This window comes from Primulina eburnea, chromosome 1 (assembly GCF_022965805.1).
Source record: "Primulina eburnea isolate SZY01 chromosome 1, ASM2296580v1, whole genome shotgun sequence".
In the NCBI taxonomy this organism is placed as follows: domain Eukaryota; kingdom Viridiplantae; phylum Streptophyta; class Magnoliopsida; order Lamiales; family Gesneriaceae; genus Primulina; species Primulina eburnea.
This window is the reverse complement of record NC_133101.1, coordinates 17,502,915-17,518,398: the sequence shown is the minus strand read 5'-3', so window position 1 is coordinate 17,518,398 and position 15,484 is coordinate 17,502,915. Positions and strand designations below refer to the sequence as shown.

Sequence of the window (15,484 nt, the reverse complement as noted above, 5' to 3'; positions counted from 1 at the left end):
CATGTGATTTATTAAAGATTAACATTTGGAGACTTATTTAATTTTTTTAGGTACTTTGTGTATATTGTAAATCTGACGTATTGTTATCACGTGAATATAAATGTTATTCGTTTGTGAATTGATGTTATGACTTTCTTTCGAGTATATAAATGTTGTTTGTGTTGGATGGAAATTTTTGGGATGTCTTATTTATGGGGACGTCAATGCCGAAATTTCTATTTTCCTCGGTATATATTAGTTATGACTTTATTTTTGTCTCTATGCTCCATTTGTGTTAGCTGCGTATGCAGTGCCTGTTTTGCTTGCAATCTCATCTCTTACATGGGTTTTTAATGGGCTTTCTATGTGTGGATTATATGCCAGGGATGAAATGGCAGGGGAAGGTTTTGATGCATAAATGTTGATGAGGTTTGAGGAGATCGAAGCCGATGATGACAAAAGATTGCAGTATATCCGTATTTTTTGTTTGGAAAAACTTTGTATTGTGGGACTCTACTAGCTACCACATTGCCACGTTGATGACGAACAAGTATCAAGGTCAATTGCAATACTAAATTCAAATTTGTAAAATTTTTGTTTATCGTTGGCATATTTTGGATGATGGATTTTGAATATAACATAGTCATGGATTTAACGTGGTAAATATTTTGTTTTCTGTTGTTATTTTTGGTTTAATTATTATTATATATATTGTAAATTAAAAGAAATTTAATACAAAATTTTTACCTAATGAAAAAAATTATTAAAGACAACAGATGCAAAACCGTTGTCGTTGATAGATAAGACAACGGTTTTTAGGCGTTGCAAAACTATTGTCGTTGTTATAAAAAACAACGGTCTAAAAAGTGTCGAAACTGTTGTTGTACATATATTATGACAACGGATTAAAACCGTTGCAAAACTATTGTCAATAGTGTTAAATAACAAAGGTTTAAAAATGTTGCGAAACTGTTGTCGTTGGTAGAAAATACAACGGTTTAAACCCATTGCAAAACCGTTGTTGTTGGTATAAAAGAAAACGGTTTAAAACCCTTGGAAAACCCTTGTCGTTGGTAGAAATTACAACGGTTTAACACCGTTGCAAAACCGTTGTTGTCGATAGATAAGACAACTGTTTAAAACCGTTGTCGTTGAAGACACTTTCAACAACACCCTCAGTTACAACAGTTTTAAATGGCCTGGCGTTTTTGTAGTAGTGGAGTTTCAACATCGTTTTATGATTCATTTGTATTAAAGTTTAATCAAGGTCTTTATCTATGTTGTTTACATGGGTATACAATTAAAGAAATAACAAACCATGAAATAATGAATAATATTAAAATAAATATTGTTTATTACAACTGAGTCAGTAAATACCCTAACCAACAGTTGTCTTACAGGACATCTACTCTAACAATCTCCCACTTGATATAGAGACAACTGTCCATAGAATTTAATCACATTGCTTCGCGATGCTTCTCAAACAATGGTCCTGGCAGGGGCTTTGTAAATGGATCAGCAACATTATCTGCAGAGGGGACTCTTTCGACTGATATATCTCCTCTTCTCACAATCTCCCAGATGATGTGGAACTTCCTCAGTACATGTTTGAATCGCTGATGAGACATTGGTTCCTTTGCTTGTACAATGGCACCAGTGTTGTCGCTGTACACCAGGACTGGATCAACTCCATTAGGAATAATGCCCAACTCTTGGACAAAATTCCTCATCCAAACTGTCTCTTTCCCTGCAGCAGATGCAGCAATGTATTCAGCTTCAGTGGTGGAATCCGCAACGGTGTCTTGCTTGGAACTTTTCCAAGATACAGCCGCACCATTTAGCATGAATACAAAACAAGATGTCGATTTCGAATCATCTACGTCACATTGGAAGCTAGAATCAGTGTAGCCTTCCAATTTCAATTCTCCACCCCCAGAGACCACGAAAAAGTTCTTAGTACTTCTCAAGTATTTAAGAATATCTTTCACGGCCTTCCAATGCATTGGACCAGGGTTCGCCTGATATCTGCTTGTAACACTCAGAGCGTAAGCAACATCAGGACGTGTCGATATCATACCATACATGATACTACCAATGGCTGACGCATATGGAATATGTGTCATCACCTATATCTCTTCTTTATTTTTTGGACACATAGCTTTAGATAGAGTAACACCATGACACATTGGTAAGTATCCTCTCTTGGACTCTTTCATAGATAATCACTTCATAATGGTATCGATATAGGTGGCTTGGATGAGCCCCAGCATCCTCTTTGATCTATCTCTATAGATTTGTATTCTCAATACATAGGATGCTTCACTCATGTCTTTCATGGAGAATTTACTTGCTAACCATACTTTAATTGATTACAATAATCCTACATCATTCCCAATGAGTAGGATGTCATCAACATAAAGTAATAGGAATGTCACTGCACACCCACTAACTTTTTTGTACACGCATGGTTCCTCAGGATTCTTAGCAAAACCAAATTCTTTGATAATGCTATCAAATCTGAGGTTCCAACTCCTTGACGCCTGCTTGAGACCATATATTGATCTCTGAAGTTTGCATAACTTATGCTCACTTCCTACTGATATTTATCTCTCAGGTTGAGACATATAAATTTTTTCTTTGATGTCTGAATTGGGGAATTCAGTCTTTACATCCATTTGTCATATCTGTAGAACCCGATAAATCAGACTACGTATAAGCCATGTATAATTTCTAGTATTTAAATTAAAAAAATGATTTCTTTATTATTTAAGGCATTTTAAAGTTGTTTAGTTATGGCTATTTATTTTAAATCGCATGAGTTTAGTTTTATCTTTTCAGTTAAATAAGCGAGGCCGGACTGGAGTTGGAGTATGAAGATAAAATTTAATATTAAGAAAACATTCCAAGAATTTATTTAAGAAAAATAATAAGTTGTTTTAATATAAAATAAAGTTTAAGAATTTAATTAATTAATTAGAGATAAGTAGTAAATAAATTCTTTTAGGTTCAATAATTAATTAGAAGTCTAAATTAAAATATGGGCCCAATTGAGATAAGTTAATCTAGATTTATTTAAATTAAGGAATTTCAACTTAACATGTTAGTAATTTAATTTAAAAAATTTGTCATGAATGCAAGATACTTTCTATCCCAAACTAATTTATTAATTCACAAAAATATTTAATGGTAGATAAAACTCTAAAGATTTAAAATACAATATTTGAAAATATTTTTCCCTCCCATTTTATCAAGATTTCGGCCACTACACATTTAAATTTTAAAAACTTTTGGCAACTCTCCATTTTTGATATCCTTCCTTAATCTTTTCATGGCATAATTAATTCCTTTATTTAAATCCTCAATAAAGATTAATTAAGCAATTTTCCTACCCTCTTCTTTGAAAAGAAAAAAATCGGCCCCCTCCTTTCTAGATTCAAAAATATTTGACAACTCATTTCCCTTGATTCTTTCCTTAACCATTTTGATAGATAATCCCTAACCTTTTAATCATCAATAATTATTAAATAAGCAATTTCCTCCCTTGTATCTAGACTAGGAAAATCGGCCCTCTCACCTCATAAATTATCCCTCAAATCTCTTGATATCATAGCAACTTCCTTATCTCTCAAACTCTAGATAGAAAGATTTTTATCTTACCATTCCATCCCCTTTTAATTGGTAGACCTTCCCTTCATCCCTAACCATTTTTCCTCCTCCATATTCTCGAAAATTCAGTCCCCTTCATTTATCCATGATTTTATTTGCAAAAACCGAAATATGGACAACAAGTTTTATAAAATTCTGTACAGATTTTTTTGGCCTTCCTTGTGCACTTCATGTTTTCTGCTTGTTTTGATGGTTCAGGGTATGGCTCGATTTCCAGAGGCTCAAGGCTGCTTTTAGACATGAACTAGGATGTGTTAGGGAGGCTCTGGTCCATCGGTTTGAGTCCCTTTGCTGCAAGCAAGACGAAATGGACAGCAACCTCCATAGTGCAGATTTTTGTGTTTCGATTCTTGTTTTCTTTCCTAAGGTGTGGTTTCTGATCCTAGCTGCCCTAGGGGCTGTAGCCATGGTTAGAATCTCTCTTGAAATGTCTAGGACATGACCAAGTCGGCCTTTCATGGCTTGGTTCATGGTCTTATCAGTTTTTAAAACAAACAAGAACATCGCCCCTTCGGTTTTAAAATTCTGGTCTTGGTGGTGTGTGTTGAGTTTCGAAATTTTGGTGTCAAGTGGGTTGTGTTTGGCTTCTAGCCCTTAGCCATGACTCATGCAACACCTTAGCATTTCTAGCATAGACCATGGTTAACCTCATAGCCATTGGATTCTTCATTTGACAGCAAAATAAGAAACACCCCCACGCGTGCTCAATGGCGTCTCGGGTGGAATTTCAGATTTGTAGTAGGTGTTGGGTTGGATTGTGGCTGGCCTAGGGCCCTTAGCCATGGTTCAAACCACACATTAGGATGTTGTTAAGAGGCTCTGGTTAGTGGTTTAAGCCCCAATGGCCATTAGCCTTGCAAACGAAGCGATGCAAGCGCAAGTGCTGCTGGTGTATTTGTTGGACAGCAGGTTGGTTCTTTAGTTCAGAGGCTCGTTTGAGTCCTTGGTTGGCTTTTATCCTATGGTCTTAGACTGGACAGTACCTCATCAAGTTAGGAAGGTCATGTTTTTTGCCGTTTGTGATTCGGTTAAGTTTAGAGGTCGTACGAGAATTTACGGTGCAATGTGCCAAAATGACTCTCGAAAGAGAGTTTCATATTTTTGGTTTCCATTCACCAAATTTCGACTTGTACAATTTTTAGGAGCATTATTTTATTATTTTAGGTTTATTTTAATCATGAATAAATTATGGTTCGATGTTGGTTCGGGTTGGTACAGAGTCATGGTTAGAATTTAAGTTGTTGGTCTAGTTGGCCCCGTTTTGGGTTCAATTACGAAGTTCTTGTCAAGTTAAATCATTTGCATATTTTTCATGTTAAGATTAGGGTGCAGCGAGCTTGGGAACGATCCAACCCATTCGGTAAAATAATACAAGATATTTAATTATATTACGTGCATAAAAATATAAAAGTTTATTTTTGAGATATATGTGATATTGCTTGTGGCCACCTCACTTCATGGGATTGCAGCTTATCATGGGATTATTACTTCACCCGGAGACCACTGACCGGTTCATGTTCATATATTGATACGGATATCCAGTCCAAGGGCTGTGACGATCTCTACCGCCTAGTATACTGTGGTTTAGTCTGATCAGACGATTCAGTTCACTTTATGGGCCACTTGCGTAGAACATAATCTCAACAGAAAATTATGATATGCTATTTTATGACAAGGCTCTATCGAGCAAACATTTCACTTACGATTTTCAGTTCAGTTATGCACATATTTATAATTATTCATGACATGATATTTTCACGTTACGCCAGACTTATGATATTTTACTTTGCATGCGAGTTTATTATATTTACTTGTTATTTATTATATATGCATGCTGAGTCTTTAGACTCACTAGAATTGATTGTTGTAGGTACTGATGAAGTCGGGATCGAGGGCGGGGACCAGTGAACCATCTTGGGTCGGCAATAGTAGGAACCCGAGGACCTCATTTTCAGCATTTACTATTTTTATTCCAAACACAGTTTTTATCTTTTGTTGAATTATTTTAAATTGTTATTTTGCAAACAATAATTACTTCCGCTGCTATTTTGAACATTGAATCTTTTTATCCGCACAATTTATGAATGAGGCATTTTATTTACTTAAAGAAAATTTTTAATTTTTCCGAAAATTTTCAAATACGAATTTCGGGCATCTACAATATCTCATAGTCATACCATGCTGCTATGGCTAGTAGTATTCTGATGAACTTAAACATAGCAACTGGGGAAAAAATTTCCTCATAGTCAATTCATTGCCTTTGAGTATAACCTTTTGCAACAAGTCTTGCTTTGAAGGTCAATATGGCCATCCGCCCCAAGCTTTCTTTTGTAGATCTATTTACATCCTATGGGAACGATTCCCTCAGGTGGATCCACCAATGTCCAGACTTGGTTTGAATACATAGAGTCCATTTTAGACTGCATGGCTTCAAGCCATTTGGTTGAATCAGTATCAGATATTGCTTCTTTGAAGTACATTGGATAACATCCAACACAAGGCTCATTATGGCTTTGTTCTTGAAGAAGTATATATCTTGCAGGTGGTCTAATAACCCTATCAGACCTTCTAGGAGCTTGTACTTCAACTACTGATTGTTGGGGATTGGGTTAAACTTCTATAGTTGAGGGAGTATCTTGAATTTCTTCAACTCCTATCATCTTGCCTTTTCTATCTAATAGAAATTCTTTTTCCGAAAAGGTGTCATTTCTTGAAACAAACACTTTTGCTTCATTAGGATGATAGAAATAATATCCAACAGAATTCTTTGGATATCCTACAAAGTAGAACAAAATAGATCTACTATCCAATTTATCTCCCACTGCCTGATTCACGTAAGCAAGACATCCCCATATTCTCACGTAAGAATATTTTGGAGTTTTTACCATCCATATCTCATATGGTGTTTTATCCACTTCTTTAGTATGGACATTATTCAACAACATTGCCTCAATTTCAAGCGCAAAACCCAAAAACGATGTAGGAAATTTAGTGAATCACATCATAGATCGAACTATGTCCATCAAGGTTCGATTTTGACGTTCAGAAACATCATTCAATTGTGGTGTTGCTGGTGAAGTCCACTGTCAGAGAATTTCATTCTCTTTTAGATAACCCAAAAATTCAGCACTCAAGTATTCTCCACCTCGATCAGATTGAAGTGCTTTAATACTTCTTTCTAGCTGGTTTTCTACTTGAGATCTGAATTCTTTGAACTTTCCAAATGCTTCAGATTTGTGTTTCATCAAATAAACGTACACATACCTCGAATGGTCATCAGTAAAGGTAATGAAGTAGGAATGCCTAAATTTTGTGCTAGCACTTAGCGGACACAAACATCCGTGTGGATCAAATCCAGGAGACCATGCGCACGTTCCACGTTTCCATTGAATGGAGTCTTAGTCATTTTTCTTTTTAGACAGGACTCACAAGTAGGTAGAGAATTTATGTCTGACAAGTCAAACATGCCTTCTCTCACTAGGTTGTGCATTCTTCTTTGGGAAATATGACCTAGTATAGCGTGCCATATTTGTGCGGGATTTGGATCTTCTATTTTTATTTTGTTTGTTGTTGTTTTCGTATGCGCTTGGATATTGTTTAACGGAATATCTTTTAATTTTAAGTTATAGTTATCGTTTGTTAATTCTTTGGCTTCAATCAAACATTCATTCTTGTATCAATTGCAAACACATTTAGCAAAAACACAAGAATAACCATCCCTATCAAGAAAAGAAATAGAATAATGTTTTTAACCAATTCAAGAACATATAAAACGTCTCTAAAAAATAACTTAAAATCATTGTGCAAAATTAAAGTAACTTCTCCAATGACAGTGGCAGCAACCCTTGCTCAATTTTCTAGTCTTAGAAATGTCTCACCATCTCTAAGCCTCTTGCTTCTTCCCATCACCTGCAAATCATTGCATAGATGAAAACCACATCCGGTATCCAATACCCAAGAATTGGAATTAATAGAAACATTAACTTCAATATAAAACATACCATGGCCAAAACTCTTCTGGCAAGATATTTCGTGCAATTACGGGTCCAATGTCCAGGCTTGTTGCAGTGAAAACAAACTTGTTCTGACTTGTCAGGCTTTGTGGGCCTCGGAGTTGGTTTCTTGTATGGCTTCTTGTTGGGCTTGTTCTTCTTCAGAGGGGCAGAACGCTACTTGCCTTTATTTGGGGCTCATTTTTCCGTACCGGACGAAGAACCCACTAGAAGAATATGCTTTTCCTTTTTAATTGTGGCCTCATAAGTAGTAAGAATATTGACCAACTCTTCAAGGGTGGCCTCAAGCTTGTTCATATTAAAATTAACCACAAATCCATCGAACGAGTGGGGCAGTGACAGCAGGATAATATCAGTCGCAAGCTCACCAGAAATAACCACGTCGAGCCCCACCAATTTCTCAATGAGCCCAATCATCCTAACACCATGCTCATGGACCAAAGTCCCCTCTCGCAAGCGTAGAGTCATGAGTTCTTTAACAGTAGCATGTCTCTTTGAACGAGTTTGTACAGAATACAATTCTTTCAGATGAAGTTTAATGTCAGCAGCATTCACCTCCTCCTCGAACCTCCTCTGAAGTTCATTTGACATAGAAGCCAACATGTAGCTTTTAGCTTTAAGATCATGGTCCCATCATTTCTCAAGCTTAGTTAACTCAGTCCGACTGACATCAGGAGTTGCCACCTTCTATGACTTCTTATCAAGCACATACGCAATCTTTTCCGAGTTCAGAACAATCTTTAAATTTTGAAACCAGTCATTATAGTTAGGGCCAGTCAACTTGTTTTGATCAAGAATGATTGAAAGAGGGTTACGAGCAGTCATCGTAAATATACTGAAAATGAAAATAGATAATGGTTAGTGATAATTTTAAAATAATTCTAAGATATAAAATATGGATTTTATTTTATAAATTTCTCTCTCACTATTTTGACATTTCCACCACCCTCTGATGAAAAAAAGAAATCGTATTTTCTTAGTGGGCACGTAGATTCCAATTATCCAAGTATAATCCCGAATAATATCAGCCAATTATAATTTCTAAAAAGTAGAATTCAATTACATCCCTATGCAACATCCGCGTGTTTCGCCTCACGTTTAATAAGGACCCAATAATATGACGCCGTTTATTTTCACGTGTCAAACCGACCCATTAATATTGAATTGTAGTGGATGGTTGCCATGAGTTCCCCCAATAATATGAGCCGAAGTCATGGGAGTTCCACTCAATTCAAGTCATAAGTTCGGTGGAAGTCACAAATTTCCGGCGTCTAGGCCTCCGCGCCGCGTCGTCGTTTCGTTTGTTTTTCGTTTAAAACAAACCAAGGCATATTTATATTTTCTTTCACTCTTCAATCAAGCCATATAGGCATTTTTAAATATCACATGTACATGAGTTTATGAAGCAAAAATCAAAAATTTCAGCAGCACCTTTCGAAAATTATGTACAGAATTTTCTGGTTTCCTTTGTGTCTTCACGGGTTCCATGTTTGTGTTGTTTCAGGAGGGTGGCTCGATCCTAGGCTCCCAAGGCTGCACCTAGACATGTACTAGGGTGTATTAGGACCATGTTGGTCCATTTTTTCAAGCCTCATACGCACAAGAAAATGGAAATTACAGCAACTCCCCCCTTAGTGTCATATTGAGTTTCGATTTTCAGTTTGCTGTCAAGGGTGATGTTTCTGATCTTGGCTGCCCTAGGGGCTATAACCATGGTTAAAAATATCCTTGTTATGTCTAAGACGAGACCAAGTCGGCCTTTCAAGGCTTGGTCCATGTTTGCATCAATTTTCAAAATAAAACAAGTCAAGCCCTTCGACCCCCTTTCAATTTTCTGTGTAAGTGTGTGTTCGGTTGTGTGGTTTGGTGTGGATCTTGGTTAGCCTCTGGCCCTTATCCATGGTTCATACCATACCTATTGATGTCTAGATCATGCCATGGTCAATCAAATGGCCGCTGGAATGGTCCATGGCAGCAAGAACCATTGCAACACCCCACGCGTGCATATGCGTTCCCGGGTGGAGCTTTGAATTTGTTCTGGTGTTGCTGGGATTGTGGCTGGCCTAAGGCCCTTAGCCATGGTCCAAGACAACCCTTAGGATGTTGGAAAGAGTCTCTGGTTTCTGGTTCAAGCCCCAATGGCCATTAGCCTTGCAAACGACGCAAGGAAGCGCACCAACAGCTGCTATATTTTTTATAGCAACTGTACCCACGATTCAGAGGTGTGTTTCGAGTTCTTGGTTGGCTTTTAGCCTATGGCCTTGAACTGGAAAGTGGCTCATCAAGTTAGGAAGGTCATGTTTTTGGCCGTTTGTAATTCGGTTAAGTTTAGAGGTCGTACGAGAATTTACGGTGCAATGTGTCAAAGTGACTCTCGAAAGAGCGTTTCATGTTTTGGCCTCCATTCATCAAATTTCGAAGTACTGAAATTTTAGGAGCATTATTTCATCATTTTAGGCGTATATAAATCATGAATAAATGATAGTTCGATGTTGGTTCGGGTTGGTAAGAAGTCATGACTAAATACTAAGTCATTGGGCGTAATTGTCTCGTTTTTGGATTCAATTACAAAGTTTTGGTCAAGTTAGAATATTTGCATGTCCCTCATGATTAGATTATGTTGTACCGAGCCTGGGAACGATCCAACCCATGTGGCAAAATAATACAGGATATTTAATTATGTTATTTAATTATATTACGTGCAAAAATATAAAAGTTCATTTTTTGAGATATATGCGATATTGCTTGTGGCCACTTCACTTCATGGGATAGCAGCTTATCATGGGATTATTACTTCACCCGGTGGTCACTGACCGGTCATGTTCATTTATTGGTACGGATATCCAGCCCAAGGGCTGTGATGATCTCTGCCGCCCAGTATACTGTGGTTTAGTCTGATCAGACGATTCAGTTCAGTTCATGGGCCACTAGCGTAGAACATATTCTCAACAAAAATTTATGATATGCTACTTCATTACAGGGCTCTATCGAGCAAACATTTCACTTACGATTTTCAGTTCAGTTATGCACGTATATATGATTATTCATGACATGATATTTTCATGTTACGCCAGACTCATGACATTTTTACTTTGCATGCAATTTTATTATTATTACTTTTTATTTACGATATATGCATGCTGAGTCTTTAGACTCACTAGACTTGATTTTTGTAGGTACTGATGAGGTCGGGACTGAGGGCGGGGATCAATGAGCCAGCTCGGGTCGGCAGTAGTAGGAATCCGAGGACCTCATTTTCAGCATTTAACATTTTTAATTCAAACTCAGTTTTTATGTTGTTGAATTATTTTAAGTTGTTATTTTGAAAACGTTACTTACTTCCGCTGCTACTTTAAATATTGAATCTTTTTATCAGTTTATTTATGAATGAGGCATTTTATTTAGTTTAAAAGAAAATTTTTAATTTTTTCGCAAATTTTCAAATTCGAATTTCGGGCCTCTACAAAACCACCAACTGAGGTTCAGTTACCTCACTCTGCTAATCCATCAAAAAAGAAAAAGATCACCAAATATGGTGATAAGAAGAAATCAGTTGGAGCCAAGGCTCCATTAACCACCGTTTCTCGCTTCACCACTCTACATATTGTCATACCCAAAGGGTTAGTTATTGTAGAAAGAATTGATGCAACCTTATCAGGACTGACTCTTCCTCATATCCTAACTGATCCTAAAAGGAAAGGAAAGGGAAGATGCAAGAAGAGCTCCGACCAACCAACACAGTACAGACACATATTGATCTCATATGGAAAGATATCAATGAATTTTCCTCTGACAAGCTCATAATCTTCAAAGAATTGGTCAAATTCAGGACTGAAGTTTTTTCCAACAAACTTCAGAAGAAATCAGTTTTAATAAATTTATCAAACTTGAAAAAGCTGTTCTGTACATGGTCAAAGCTGCTTCTATTGCACTGGCTTTAGAACGAGAAAAATATTTCTTTGATAAAAAACGAGCCAAGCACTTATCAAATTAAGATGGTTGCTCAGCTGCGCTCAAACTATGATCCTACCAGTCCAACCGCTTACAATGACAGAGATGTCTTTACACAACTGAAAATGGATCTTATCTCATTGTAGGGGGAGATTCAATACTGGGAACGAGACCAAGAACTAACCATTCAGGCAGGTCCCTCAGAATTCTCCTCGGAAGAGTCAGCTGAATATTCAGCTCAAGAACCAACTGACCAACCAACTGCTGATCTAGAGCCAACCAAGGATCTAGTTGCAGAATCATCTCAGCAAGCAACTTCTCCTCACTCAACTGATGCACAACAATCATCTTCAGCTCTTCCATCCTCAACTGCTCCTCTCACGCTTTATTCTGATGCTGAGTTGTCATTGGCCAATATTGATGAGGTGATCGAATCTGTTACCACTGACATCCAGCTGGTAACTGCTAGAGCAGTTGAAGAAACCGTTGCTACTGAAGAACCAGTTGATTCGACTGATATGATAATAGAAAAACTAGACGAACAGGTATTTTTTGCTGAAGAGCCAGTTCAGACATCTGCCATGACTGACCAGGCAGTTTTTGTAGAAACTGAAGACGCTCAGCTGCACTCAGTTGAAACTGAAAAAGTGCCAATTGAAGAGCTAGTTGAAGCTTTAGTTGTTTATCCAACTGAAGAGACAGTTTCTGATTCAGCTGCAAAAAAAACTGAGCAACAATCTTCTGTTTCAACTGATCAACAAACTGCATCACCATCAAAAACTTATGTTCATCCGAATCCTTCTCTTTCTTACCAATTTCATCAAGAAGCTTTACATGAAGATGTTTCTGAAATGGTACCCATGGAAACAGAAACATCTAACAGAGCTCTGGTTTTGTTTCAACAAGTAAACAGGGAAGAGATACTGGAATCCTCTGGATCCATGTATCCCGGTATACAAATACTGAAGCCCTGTTGGATGAAATCCAGACTGTTCAACACAATCTAGTCAGTATGATGAATGCCATTTCCGACATCCAGTCTACCCAACTTGTGCAAACCTTAAAACTCAACTCGTTAAATGAATTTACTAAGGGAAAACTTCAGCAAATTCAAACGGATGTGACTTCATTATATTTCTAGATGGAAGAACTTAGAAAAGACAGAGTATCGACTGCAGCTCACTTCCAAACACTAGAGTTAGTTGGAAGACGCTTTCACTTTCTACAGAAGACTATCAATAAAAGAATAGATTTGCTGCAAGAGACTGTGATGAATGTTGTGTCAACCATCGCTTTAGAAGTTCGTACTTTAACCAGGAAGGTTAATGAGTTTGACAAAAAGTGGGAAAAAGATTGATCAGAAGAAGAAGAAGTAATCAGTAATCAACTGACTTCAATTTCCTTGAAGATTATTTATTTCATTCTTTGTACGAATCTGTACATAAAAAAAAATTCGACGATTATTTTTTAGTTCAATTGATCAGTTCTTATATTACAAGTTTTGTCAAACACCAAAAAAGAGGGAATTGTTGGAAACTAAATTTCGGCTGTTTGACAAACGGAGTGCTTAAACAAATGAACTAACTGATCAAGAAACTAATCAAATATACTCAAACTGACAGTTGACGTAACTGAAGATAACGAAGGCAACTGAACCAACTAAACTGAATCTACGCAGAAAACTGACTGATCAGTTGGAAACTGATCAGCTGCTACTTTCAGCCGTGAGCCTATCGGCTATTACCTATCAGCTGATCCTTCAGCTGTACACATCAACGAAAAGGACGTTCAACCAACAATAGTACAAAATCAGACTGCAACAGATAGTGGGAACGCCGCAATACAGCTACAGTATACGAATGTCAGAAGAATGTTGACATGGCAAACCAACAGGCAAAAAGATTCAAATTTCATTTAATATTACCGTTGAAGGGAAGCCTATAAATAGCAGAGGGCAAGCAGTTGAAAGACACACATTGACTTACTATTTCTCTAAGCTTGTTGTTACCCTGCTGAAATTACTGCTTTCATTCAAAAATCAGAAGCCCACGTTTATCGCACATATTTGTAGAAATCAAGGCTACTCTTTCGAGCTTTAAAGCACAATGTTATCATTGTAAAACTCGATCTTGTAAAAGATCAGTTGTGGTAAATTCAGTTGTATACTGTGAAGCATTTTGTAAACTAAGAGTTTCAGTCTTGGAAGTGTTAAGTCCAAACTGAAGTTGGTATGTACAAACTTTTGTATCGATCAAAGTTTTTTAGTGAATATCATATCCTTGTGATAGAAGGGGTGACGTAGGAGTGTTTAAAATCTCCGTACATCCTTAAAATCTTTTGTTCTAATTTCAGTTTTTATTCTATCTATCAGTCATTGTTATTCCGCACTTTTATAGTTAACTGATTGATATTGACCGACAGGATTCCAAGTATCATTTTATCACTAAACTGAACTCAACTTTAGAAAAAAATTCGAAAAGTTGAGAGTGTTTACTCAAACCCCCCTTCTAAACACTCTTTTAATCAAATATCTGATCATATCACTCCCCAATAATATGACCCAGACACTATCCACGGGTAGCAATCAACATGAAACCACGGTTGATGGAAGGTGTTGGAACATTTCATGTAACGCCCCAGATTCGACGACTGCTCTCACTGTACCAAGACGAGTCTTTCCAGCGTGCTTATGTCCTCACTCACACGCACCCTAGGAAACTTCCCAGGAGGTCACCCATCCCAAAATTTCCACAAGTCAAGCAAGCTTAACTTTAGAGTTCTTATGTGATGAGCTACCGAAAAGAAGATGCACCTTCATGGTATGGGTAGTACATATCAAATCTTTTAAGCCCTCTTCAATTGTACAGTCCATTACATTGAACAGTCTCGGAATCCCTCTCATTCCGGTGTGAGATCGGTTCATTCATGTTCCCTCCACCTAGAAGCCTGTCAGGAGCCGCTCATTGTCCGTGCAACCTCATGGCACCGGCGATCACCCCCCGCCCTCTTCGGCCCCGGGCCTCACATGCCCACCAGCTTCCGCTTGGTTCGTCCTCGAACCACACCGTACTAAGAGAGGTCGGCTCTGATACCAACTGTAACGCCCCAGATTCGACGACTGTCCTCACTGTACCAAGACGAGTCTTTCCAGCGTGCTTATGTCCACACTCACACGCACCCTAGGAAAATTTCCAGGAGGTCACCCATCCCAAAATTTCCCAAAGTCAAGCACGCTTAATTTTGGAGTTCTTATGTGATGAGCTACCGAAAAGAAGATGCACCTTCATGGTATGGGTAGTACATATCAAATCTTTTAAGCCCTCTTCAACTGTACAGTCCATTACATTGAAAAGTCTCGGAATCCCACTCATTCCGGTGTGGGATCGGTTAATTCATGTTCCCTCAACCTAGAAGCCTGTCAGGAGCCGCTCATTGTCCGTGCAACCTCATGGCACCGGCGATCACCCCCCGCCCTCTTCGACCCCGGGCCTCACATTTCAAGTTCGAAATATTGATTTTGATGTTAACAAAACTTGTTATTTTTTGTTACTAATAATTTACCTTAGTGTGCAGAAGCTAGGATCAGTTTCGAGTTGTTTACATTGCAAACTGAAGAGCCAACTGATCGCACAGACTGAATCAGTTGAATTGATACGTCAAGAAAGCAGTTCAGCTGATTGTCCAATTGATAGGTGGTTCAGCGAAGAACCTCAGAAGCATGGACAGCCGAAGGAGTGTTGAACTGATGAAGTGCCCAGCTGACCAGTACAATTGAACGAGAGTGAAATCAGTTCAAACTGACGAGTCAACTGATTTCTGAAACGTCTGCTCTTTTTATTGCTTTAAAAGTACTAGAATTTTTTTTTCTTCTAATG

The 15,484-nt window shown here is 37.7% G+C and overlaps 1 protein-coding gene across 1 annotated transcript; it reads right to left on the bottom strand.

The window, feature by feature from the left end:
• Positions 1–7,528: 7,528 nt before the first annotated feature.
• Positions 7,529–8,261, bottom strand: LOC140805212 (uncharacterized). The gene is made up of 2 exons (XM_073161444.1): positions 7,850–8,261; positions 7,529–7,554 (listed from the first exon to the last, which is right to left on the bottom strand). The coding sequence occupies exons 1-2, from the start codon at positions 8,259–8,261 to the stop codon at positions 7,529–7,531; spliced, it is 438 nt and encodes a 145-aa protein (XP_073017545.1).
• Between the last annotated feature and the right edge of the window lie 7,223 nt (positions 8,262–15,484).